This window comes from Miniopterus natalensis, chromosome X (assembly GCF_054644295.1).
Source record: "Miniopterus natalensis isolate mMinNat1 chromosome X, mMinNat1.hap1, whole genome shotgun sequence".
NCBI classification, from domain to species: Eukaryota; Metazoa; Chordata; class Mammalia; order Chiroptera; family Miniopteridae; genus Miniopterus; species Miniopterus natalensis.
In genome coordinates, this window is record NC_142103.1 from 69177409 (window position 1) to 69189441 (window position 12033).

Genomic DNA, 12033 nt, shown 5'->3' on the forward strand with positions numbered 1-12033 from the left:
CCTGAGAAAGATGTCCTCTGCAGTATGAGGAAATGACTTGGCACAGGAATCCAGATAGGTGACTTCTGATCTGTCTTCAGATCCGATAACCCTAGATTTTCCTCACACAGCTCAGTCCACTCTGCCCTCCCTCTGCTGGAGCCCAAGGTGAGTGGCAGCACAGAAAACATTGTGCGTTGTCTCTTTAAGACGGTGCCTGCAATTCCAACTGTTTCTCCCTGGCTGACAGAAACCCTGCTGCTTTTCACAGCCAGATGTAATGTGGGCACCTTTCTCAGCTCTGGTGCTCTTGGCTAGGAAGCCCAGCCTGAATTTATGCCCCAGAGTCCTCAGTGGGAACCCCCCACAGCTGAGATATCCCTCTGGACCTTCCTCTGCTGCCTGTGGGAGCCCAGCCAGCCCTCTCGTGCCTCTGCACTTCCTACCAGTCTCTATGTGGTCTCCCCTTTCCTCCTTGGTTATGAGGGTGCTCTCCAGCTCATCTTCAGATGCAGTTGATTATTCAGGGTGGTTTTTCTATATTCTAGTTGTAATTCCAGTTTGATCCTGGGAAAGTGTCAGTGTAGCTTCCACTCAGTCCACCGCCATCTTTAATCTCAGGAGAGTTATTATCCCCACTCTCACTTCTCACATCCAATCTAACACCAATTAGGACAATGTAATTAATAACACAAATATTTACTGAGCACCTGTTTTATTTCAAGGACTGTCCAAAGTATTTTACAAGTTTTAACTCATTCACTCCTCACAATAACTCTCTGAATGTAGAAATTATTACCATCCTTCTCTTAGAGGACAGAAAACCCATGTCCAGGGAGGTTAACTTGCTCAAATTTGAACCCAAGCAGCTGTATGTTTAGATACTTTTAGAATATAGATATTTTTTATTTTGGCTCCTGAAGCTTTCAGATATATCTGTTTTTCACTGTCGTTACTACCCCCATCATCTGAATCCAAACTTGCTACCATTATCTCATATATGAACCACTGGAATAGCTTCGTTACAGGTCTTCCCTACTCCCTTCCAAGCTTTTCACCCACAAGGAAACTAGTGTGTTATGTTTGCATTTCAGATCTGATTATAGTATCCTTCAGCTCAAAACTCTTCAGTGGCTGCCGTTCCATATAGAATCAAGTCCAAACTCCCTAGACAGGCCTAGAAAGCCCTGAATGCCTAGATCCCTGGTACCTCTTCAGTCTCATTGCACATCATCTCATTTTCCTATTCCTAATTTTGTTTCAAAGCTCAATTTAAATTGCACTTCCTTAGAGAAGCCTTCTCTGATTTCCCAGTCTAGATCATTCTCTTTTATTATGTTTACAAATAATTATGTAATTTTCCCTCAGAGTAATTCTTGGTTTGTAATTTTTTATTTATTATTATGATTATTTGATTACTATATGTCTATTATGCTATAAGCTATATGAGAGCAAGGACTTGCATGAATTGAAAGTTAATTTCTTTTCTAATTCTAAAATCATGCATACTCATTATAGAATAATTGGAAATACAGTAAAGAGTTAAGAAAGTATCCATCTTGGTCCTTTTTTATTTTCTTGTGTTTCTAAATTTTCCAACTTCCTCTTTGTTGGTTTATATCCTAGTTTTACTGTAGTACATCTTCAATGGCTTCTAAGGGCTACCATTTCCAAAAATGACTTTATTCTTCCCCCAACACTGATTTATAGTTCGGCTATGAATTCCAGGTTGAAAACCTTAGAACTTTAAAGGTATTGCTTCATTATATTGCCAGTCTAATTTTCAAGTCTTTTTATGTGACCTGTTTCTCCCAGGGGGAGCTTAACTATTTCCTCTGTGTTCTCTGGAATTCCACAATCGTAATTTTGTGTTGGAATCTTTTTTATTTGTTTATCCTGTTGTGAAATTTTAATACAAAGACTCAAATCTTTTCATTCTTAACACATGCATTTAATTTCAAATATATTTTAAAATATATTCTCAATCTCTTTTTTGTTTTATTTTCTGGGAGATTTTCTCTATTCTACCTACCTTCTATTGAATTTGTATTTTGGCCATTGTATTCCTAATTTTTATGAGCATATTCTTTTTTTGATCATTTTTTCATAGAACCCTATTATTAACTAAGTATGTTATTATATCTTTATAAAAGTACTAATTAGAGCTTTTGACAAGCTTTCTTCTGTTCTAAGCATTATCTCTTTTTCTTCTGGGATTATTATTTTCTTTGTTTATCTTTGAATATCTCTTTCATGTTTCTGATTTTCTTTAAATATCTGTTCACCCTTGGCTGCCCACTTATACTTAAGCAAAAGGAAAGAGAAATCTGTGAGCTCTGTGAACATGGGCAGGCCCTTATTTTTAGGTAACTGGAGGAGGAATCAGCCACTGTACTTTAAGGCCCACAGCCAGAGGCCAGAATTCAGTGGGCTTTCCCTTGGGGTGCAGGGCTATCTGCAGAGAACTGGAGAAAAAAGCTCTCGTAGTGAATGCTGAAGACCCTGAGGATTCTTGAGACAGTGTGTACATACCTGGTAGAGACCGATTTACATAGCCATTGATTGTGTGCATTTCAAGCCGGGGCCGAGCAGATGCAGAATCCATAGCTTGTGTGGAGGACTCAGATGTTTCTGAATGCCAACTTTTCCCTGATGAGAGAGGATGCAAATGTAGGGCCAGCTAAGTGTCTGTCTCATGACTGACCCTCCCTTTCTCCTTCCCTCTCTCCCATGGGCAAATACTGCTTACACCTTAAGCATTTTTGTCAGCACAGTAGGAATGGATGACTTGCCATCAAAATCAGAGAGAGGGAGAAGACAACTACCAAAAGGGAGACATTTCCAGCTCAAACTGATTATCTCTCTCTATATATTTGTCCATGACAGGGAAGGGATAATGACAAATGATAACTAGAAGGGAGAATATTTGCGCCATGAGGATTTTATTCTGTTCATTAGCTTATTCAACCCACAGTTGGGAATCCTTGGATGTGGAGGGCCGACTGTATGCATTTCTATGCCATTTTATATAAGGGACATGAGCACCCATAGATTTTGGTATCTGAGGCGGTGGGCTCCTAGAACCAATCCTCTATGGCAGGGGTGGGGAACCTTTTTTCTGCCAAGGGCCATTTGGATATTTATAACATCATTTGAGGCCATAAACATTATACGTGGGTTTTCACCTGCACAGGGGGTCAGCGTAATCCCCATGTTGCTCAAAGTCAACTGTACTATTATTTCAATTTTAAATTTGAGGAAACTGAACACAGGGAGTTTAAGTAACTTGCCAAAGTTACTTAAAAGTTAAGAGATGAAGATGAGAGAAAGTACACTCATTGAAGCAGAGAGTAGAACGGTGGTTGCCAGGAGCTGGGGGTGGGGGAAATGGCAGATATTATTCAAAGGGTACAAACTTTCAGTTTTAAAATGAGTAAGTTCTGGCTATATAAGGTACAAGCATGATAACTATAGTTACTAAGAGTGTGTTGAACACTGGAAATATGCTAAGAGAGTAGATTTCAGGTGCACTTGTCACACTCAAATGGTAACTGTGAGATGGATGTTAATTCGCTTGACTGTAGTAACTATTTCATTATGTATATGTATATCAAATCATCATGTTGTACACCTTAAATATATACAATATACAACTTTTATTAAAATTTTCTTAAGTTAAGCAAAAACTCATTGATGGTGGATTTAATGAAGAAGATGAGGCTAACCTGTTACCCAGCTCCTGTATCTTCTTACCTCATAGCTGCCAATGAAACCAAAGGTGCATGTTTTGGAGGGGAATTCATTGTCATTTCCATCTCCTTCATTCCTTAACAGCAATGTAGTTTATGATCTTTCTATAATCACTTCCTTTGGACAATAGCAGCCCTCATCTCAAGTACCAGAATAAATTAATATATTTGCTTTCTTTCAGGAGCCTAAAATCCAGATTGCAGTCACTAACCTTCATCAAATACAGCAAAAAGTAGTACAAATTCATGCAAGGTCTGTGTCCTTTCTTTGGCCAGACTCCCTGCAAAAGAAGTGAGAACATTTATTGCCTATTGAAAATCCTTTTATAGAAAATTCACACTAGAAGGAGATATTACTTCATCAACAGCTTGAAAGTAAGCACAAATGTAGTCCTTTGTCTCTTTAACTTTACCATAACATCATTTTTTTGGTGTCAGGTCTCCTATATCACTGCTTCTAAAACTATTTGGGGCAAAGAACTTTTTTTTCAAATTTGTTGCAGACCAGACCATTACTTTTATAAAATACAATTAAAATGAATTACTAAAAAATGAAATGAGAAAGACTCAAAATACAAGCCCATATAATCATATTTTATATAATATATATGTATGTGTTCAGAGCAAAAGAAAGAGAAAAAGAAATATTACAAAAACCATACACACTGTTCATGGAAAATGTGCATATATGCAATTAATATAGAGAATTTCTATTATGTTTTAACATTTCTTACTTCTGCAGTTGTAAATAAACAAAAAGTATGAGCAAAATAACAACTGACCATATTAAACATCTATAGTCATACTTTAAATGAACACCATGTACACCAATATTTAAAGTTGTTAATGTTAAAATGAGTTTGCTTCATATATTAATAGTTGAATTTGTTTGTTGTCTTTCTTAGCATTTTATTTCTTCATTTTATTAGAAAGTTTTCTTTTAAGGCTTATTTTGAATAGGAAGAATTTTGCTTATGATATTCCCCTTTTGTCTCTCTTGTACCCTTGATGCTTGGGAAGTAAAAGTTAGATTAGACAAATAAAGTAACTCACTAACACAAACTTAAAATACAGGCAAAGCTGTTTGAAAGCATTTTAATTCTTATTTTATATTTATAATTATCAAATAGTGAAACTGCCTTTTACTTTTGGTGACTAAGTCTATGGGTTTCAACCCAGGTATAGATTCATGAAACCACCACCATCAGAATACAGAACAGTTCCAACATACCCCCAAATTTCCTCCTTCTAACCCTTTATAGTCATATGCAGTCATTATATATATGTGTGTTTGTGTGAGTATGTATAGTCATGCCCTTGGCAATCACTGGTCTGTTCTCCATCACTACAGAGTTGCATTTTTGAGAATATCATATAAATAGAACTACACAATATATAACCTTTAAAGACTGTTTTTTTACTTGGTATAATACCTTTGAGATTTATCCATTTTGGTGCATGTATCACTACTATATTCTGTTTTATTGCTGAGTAGTAGTTCATGGTATGGATGTACCACAGTTTGGTTAACCATTCACTTATCGAAGGACATTTAGGTTGCTTCCATTTCTTGGCTATTACAAATAAAGCTGCAGAGAACACTCATGTACAGATTTTGTAAGAATGTTAAGCTTTCATTTCTCTAGGGTAAATACTCTGGCATGAAAATAAAGTTTATATTTAACTTTATAAGACACTGCCTATAATTCTGAAACCAATTCAGTGTTGGGTTTTTCCCCAACACCAAGTAATTCTGAGACACTAACTGGATGTCCCACAATTTAACTTGATTCTGACCCTATCTTCCTGGAGGCATCAGATCCCACAGGTTAAGGGGGCTCAGTCCTACAAGACTGCTCTCCCCACACCACTTCAGATGCCAATTGCAAGTCCAGGTTGTCACCTGTGCTTCTGACCAATTGGTGGCTATAGATCCGAGGTTCCAATGACTCCCTCCTTTGGTTCCATTAATTTGCTAGATTGGCTCACAGAACTCAGAGACACATGTTAGCTACTAGATAACCAGTTTATTATAAAAAGGTATAACAGAAACAGCCAGATGAAAGAGATGCATAGGGCAATGTATGGGGAAAGAGGAGAAAGCTTCTATGCTCTCTTTGGACACACCACTCTCAGAGCACCTTTGGGTGTTCACCAACTGGGAAGCTCCCCAACCCCGTCCTTTTGGATTTTTATGGAGGCTTCATTACATAGGCATCATTGATTAAATCACTAGCCATTGGCAATTGGACTCAATTTCCAACCTCTCCCCATCTTGAGATCAGGCCAGTGGGACTGAAAGTTCTAACCCTTAATCACATGGTTGGCCCCACTGGCAACCAATCCCCAACCTTAGGTGCGTTCCAAAAGTCACCTCATGATCACAACAAAGGATACACTTATTGCCTGCATCATCACAGGACATTTCATGGGTTTTAGGTGCTCTGCCAGGAATGGGATGAAGATCAAATATATTTTTCCTATTTTATATCACATATCACACTGCTAAATTGTTTTCCAGAATGGCTTTACCATTGTGAATTCCCACCAACAATGTTGCTCTGCATTCTTGCCAGCATATTTTACAATTTTTAAATTATTATTTTAGCTATTCTAATAGATATGTAGCAGTATTCACTGCGGTTTTAATATGCATTTTTCTAATGACTAATGACATTGAGCATTTCTTCACATACTTATTTGCCATTTGTACACCTTCCTTGGTAAAGTATCTATTTAAATCTTTTGTCCAGTTATTATTATTATTATCTTTATTGTTGAAAGTATTACATATGTCCCCTTTTTATCCTGTTGACTCCCTCCACCCCACTCCTGCCTCCTCCCCAGCCCCCCCCCCACTATTGTTTGTCCACAGGCTATGTATATATGCATATAAGTTCTTTGATTAATTTCTTCCCCCCCCCCCCCGAATTACTTCAGTCTGTTGCATGTTTCAATGTCTCTGGATCTGCTCTGCTCATTAAAAAAATTGGGTTGTTTGTTTCTTATTGTTGAGATTTGAGATCACATTATATATTCTGGATATAAGTCCCTTGCCAATTATGTGATTGGAAAATATTTTCTCCCAGTCTGTAGCTTGTCTTTTCATTCTTACTTTTCTCAGATTTTTATATGCTTTTGGGTTGTTAGAGTTAACAAACTAACCTTCCAAAGTAGTCTGTACATCATTGATCACATATTTGGTTGTGTTTACCTCCATGGAACTTTCAAGGAACCCAACACAAAATTTACAAAGGCACTACTGGGACAGTCCATGTGATATTTGAAGGAGAAAGTATCAGTGCTTTGAGAAGAAAGACCTAATTCCAGAAGTTGGCTTTTCCTGACCTTAAAAGTGCATTGTGGCAACACAGGATGAGCATCTGTTCCTTTAGGAAACTAAATTATGTTCCTTTTCATGGGCAGGATGCTAGGGAAAAGGAACCTTTTTAAGATTAAAGAACATAAATGCTATCTTCTATGAATAGACCCAGATGTTTGTACTTCCCTGCTTATTTTCTCTCAGTCCTACCCTTTCTTACACTTACCTTCTCTACAAACCAGCAGGGTTCCAATGAGGCCTGAATTCAGGTCTTTCACCAGGTCCACATGAGAAAGATAAGAGTAGGTGAGACATGGTGGGTCAGAGGCCATTGGACCATTCTCTTTCAGGACCTGCCATACGTAGGTATGACTTTCACCAGGAATGACTTTATCATCTTTCTTCTCCCTTTGGCTGGTCTGATCCTCATATCCAGCACCTAAAGACAGAATGCATAAAACTGTACCTTTTATGTCCATTATCCACTCAGGGAAACATATCAAGTTATTGTTACCAGTAGATTCTAGACGAGAAACAGCCTTTCTGCAACTTAATTTGGAAGACTAACAAGCAGCATCTATAAATGGGGAGAAGCCTCGTATATTCTAGGGGAGTTCTAGACCACTAATGCAAACATAAGTGGTTGAGTGGTTCTCAATGAGACCACCATACTTTAATCAACTAATTGTTTCCATTATTGCATATTTTAACCTAATTGAAGTCAATTCAACTCAATGGACATATCTTGGGTACATACTTTGTCCCAGGCTCTTTAATAAGCACTGGTGAGGTTCAGGGAAGAGAAAGGCACAGAGATTATTTAAAAATGTTTTAAACTTGGTTCTCTCTAGAGGGGAAGATCACATCAGGGGCATATATTTTCTGGCTGTCCTATCCTTAGTGATGTTAAAATTGATCTCTGGATTAGCCTGATACCTCTATTGTAAATCAAGCACTATATGTGTTCATTGTTGATGATGTATCATTGCATCTAGGTCATTTCAGTGGACAGAAGTAGAAAATATTTAAAGGAATTGACCATAACACTTATGCTTCTATTGAAACATTTTTCTAGCAACTGAAGTTCCAGAGAAGCCAAAACATTCAGAGTACTCTTCATTTATGCCCCATGTTATCCCACAACAATTATACACCTCCAACAGAGCAGTGCAAGTGACCCCTGCACTGCCCCTGCTCTGCCAATACTTTTACTACAAACTCTCAGCAGCCAAAGGCCACCCCCAAAGTCCAGGTGGGTGGTACCCACTATAAAGTCAGCCTCTCTGGGGTATAGGGGCACCTCCTCCAGTGGGCATTAGGGACAACTGGTTTCATCAAGAAGCAAGAGCAGACCAACACCTGTGCTTGGAAGAGCTTGGTGGATATTTTGAAAAACCTGAGTTGGCACCTGGGGATGGAGTATGTGGTTCAGCTGTCTGTGTGATTGTGGGTTGGTATCAAGTTCTGGATAGTGGATAAGTTTGGACAGGGAGGAAGGAGGTCATGGAGGGGTACAGAAGGGTTATCAACTGTATCTATAATGTTTAAATAAAGCAAAGATGGCCAAATGTTAAGTTTAGGCAAAGTGAGGTGATGAGTACATGTTTGTTTATGTTATTTTCTATACCCTTCTTTGTTTGAAACATTTAATTAAAAAAAGAATACCACTTTTCCTAATACTAAGGTTGGGAGAGGGGTATGGGAGGTTAGATAAGAGGCCAAGAATGTGTAAAACAGTATAGCTTTCTTGGGGACAGGGACAGTGAGTGGATTGGGAGAAATGTAGCATTAGGATGGCCAGGCAGTGCTGATGGACCACTTGAGATGAGGTATTATGAACTTAGTGATACATCTCCATTTGGTTTGTGATTTTTATTTCAACTATGGCCATTCGCTTGATGGCTAGCAGAATGGTTGGAGAACAGATTTAACTACGGTACAAGCTTAGCCAAGTGAATAGAATGGGGATCAAGGAGGCTAGGAACTCGTGAATGCACAAAAGGGCACCATGGTTGTGAAGAGCCTGGGCATCTGAGCTGGGCAAGGAGGGAAATGAAGAATTAAGGGGCGAAATATATGGTGAAGAATTGTAGGATCAGGTGATGGTAGATCTCAATGAGAATGAAGAGTTGTCTGAGTGGGCAGTGAGAGAATAATAACTGGAAAAATAGGAGGTAATACTAAAAATGTTGAAGGCTTGAACTTGAAATTTCAGAGCTACACAAGTTGATAATAACAAGGTCTATCCTTCAATCAAGACAAAGGTGATTGTGAAGACCAAGGGAAGTTGGTGGTGCTTGGGGAAAAACACTGTGTGCAACCCCTGAAGCTTACATATCTATTAATGTGTATTTCTATTGGAAGATTTCTGCCTCCATCAGTCTCTTCTGATCTAATACACTAGCCACCTGCAAATATTCTAAGCAGAATGTGTTTTGTGTCATTTTCATCTTCTATTATACAAGGAAAGACACTGCTGGGACATTTGAGAGTTCAGGGAATGTGCCTTTTGCATGGAAGATATCCTAAGGAGTGTACCGAATCAACAGAAGTCCACTTCTGAAAGGAAGTAATTTTGTAGTTATCCCTTGAACAAGTCAAATCTTTCTCAAGTGCTCTTGGGTTAGAGATACACAATGAAAAGAGAAAAGTTGAGGAAATCATAGGACTTCCTGTTGAGAAAACTGAATAACCACCCAAAATGTAGTGGTGTAAAACAGCCACTACTTTATTGTGCTCACTGATTCTGTGGGTCAGGAATTCAGGCAGGGCACAGGCAGGATGGCTTCTCTACTCCATCATGTCCAGAGCATCACCTGACATAACTCAAATAGCTGAGTGATGGAATCATCTGGAGGCTTTTTTCAATCACATATCTAGTAGCCAGGCTGGAATGACTTGAAAACTGTATTTAGCTGGAACTGTTGACAAGAACATCTACACATGGCCTTTCTATTTGGCTTTAGTTTCCTCACAGCATGGAAACCTTAGGGACTCAGTTTTCCTACATGGCAGCTCAGGACTCCAAGAAGAATTTTCTTTTATGACAGCCTTAAAAGTCACATGGCATCACTTCTGCTATACACTATTTGTCAAAGCAGTTACAAGCCTATTGCATATTAAAGGGAAAGAAATATAGATTCCTGCTTTCAGTGGGAGGTGTGTCAAGGTATCTGCTACCATGCTTTAAAACCATACCAGGGCATTGTGAAAATGAGCAACCACTGTGTTTTGAAGTTGACAGCTGTCTCAGCAAGCAATGTGCTCTCAGTAATCAAGCCTGTTGGGTACTTTATGCAAAGACCTTGTGGTTAGGTCCAGGGGCTCTGGGAATCCCTTTGTTCACCTTCCACCCCCAACCCTAATCCTTTTCTGTCCCCTGATGTCTGTCTATGGTCTTGTATCTGCATCCTCTCTCTGCCCAGCCTCTGCTGTACTGTCTATCCTAGATAACCCTGTATTCAACTCCCTGGAGCTGGTGGGTCAGCTTTGCCCCTGACCTAGCCTAGGCCCCTGGATACCAGCCTGCTCAGACATTCCAAATTCTTGGGCTCAGTAGTAGTTGCAACACATTATGAGTCCACATGCCAAGGATTTTTACTGGTCTCAGTCCTGGAGGGCCACAGCTCAGTGAGCCGTGGGCACAACTGCTCCAATACAAGCCAAATGCTGTACTTCAGGTGCTACTCTAACCTGTTCTCTGGTGCCTTCAGCTATTTATCCTTTACCTGATCTCTGCTCAGCAGCTTTGAGTTGATACTTCTTGACTTGTATGTTCCCATGCTGTCTTTCAGATCTCCCTCAAAGTTTTGCAGCTCTGGCTCCTTTGACAGACACTTCATGTGACCTATCTTGGCTTATATCATGAGCTTTTAGATTCTATTAGCCAAAACAAGTCATATGGTTAAGGCCAAGATCAATATGATGGGGAAATATACTCCTACTCTGGGGAGGGTATAACTATTTGCTAAACAGTAATACACTTTACCAGAGATGGCTTGGGAGATTAAAGTGACAGGCTAGCCAGTTTCTCAGTGGTTAGAGCATCGGCTAGTGGACTGGAAGGTCCTGGGGCATGTGCTGGAGGCAACCAATCGATGTGTCTCTCTCACAGCAGTGTTTCTCTCCCTCTCTTTTCTCTCTCTCTTACTCTCTCTCCATTCCACTCTCTCTGAAAAGCAATGGAAAAAATATCCTCTGATGAGGAGTTAAAAAAAAGGTATCTCCAGAAAAGGTTTTGCAAACCATAGAGATACAAAGCTCATCAGTGGTTGCCTAGGACAGGGGGTGGGAATGGGGCTTGAACTACAAAGAGAGAACTTCTTGAAGTGCCAGAAGTGTCTTAAAGCTGGATTGTGTTGATGTCTGTACAATTGTCTAAATTTACTAAAAGTCATCAAACTATTTTAAATGAATGAATTTTGTGGTATCTAATTTGTACCTCAATAAAGCTATGTAAAATGCTATGAGGTAGTCATACACAAAAATCAATTTGAGATGGATCACAGACCTACATATGAAGGGTAAAATACTAAAACTTCTAAAGCAAAGCGTAGAAGAAAATCTTTGTGACTTTGGGATACACAAATGTCTTAATAAACAGGACACAAAGCTCTGAAATATAAGGAAAAATGTGATAAATTTTTGTGTTTCATTAACTGTTGAATTTCCATGCTTCATTCACTTTAAGAGCTTCTGTTTATCAAAAGAAAATTAAGATAGTGAAAATTCAACCCACAGACTAGAAGAAGATATGCAAATATTTATATCTGTCATTGGATTTATATTCAGAACATATAAAGTACCTTCTACAAATCAATAAGAAAATGATAAACAACTCATTTGTTTGCAACAGGAGAAATACTTAAATACTTGATCAGATACTTTACAAAAGTATATGAGAAAAGTCAACAAATATCTAGAATGATATTCAATATCACCACAGATTTACTTGACAATCTGGGGCCCCCAGATAAGTATAAG

At 38.7% G+C, this 12033-nt stretch overlaps 1 protein-coding gene across 3 annotated transcripts in view; it reads right to left on the bottom strand.

Moving 5' to 3' along the window:
- F8 (coagulation factor VIII) overlaps positions 1 to 12033 on the bottom strand; it is a 156844-nt gene that overhangs the window by 102112 nt on the left and 42699 nt on the right. For all 3 annotated transcript variants that reach the window (XM_087813524.1, XM_016216918.2, XM_016216917.2), the window contains exons 4-6: positions 7277 to 7489; positions 3941 to 4009; positions 2512 to 2628 (exon numbers count right to left, since the gene is read on the bottom strand). In XM_087813524.1, the coding sequence (XP_087669650.1) occupies positions 2512 to 2628; positions 3941 to 4009; positions 7277 to 7489 (399 nt within the window). The remainder of the gene's footprint in view (positions 1 to 2511; positions 2629 to 3940; positions 4010 to 7276; positions 7490 to 12033) is intronic.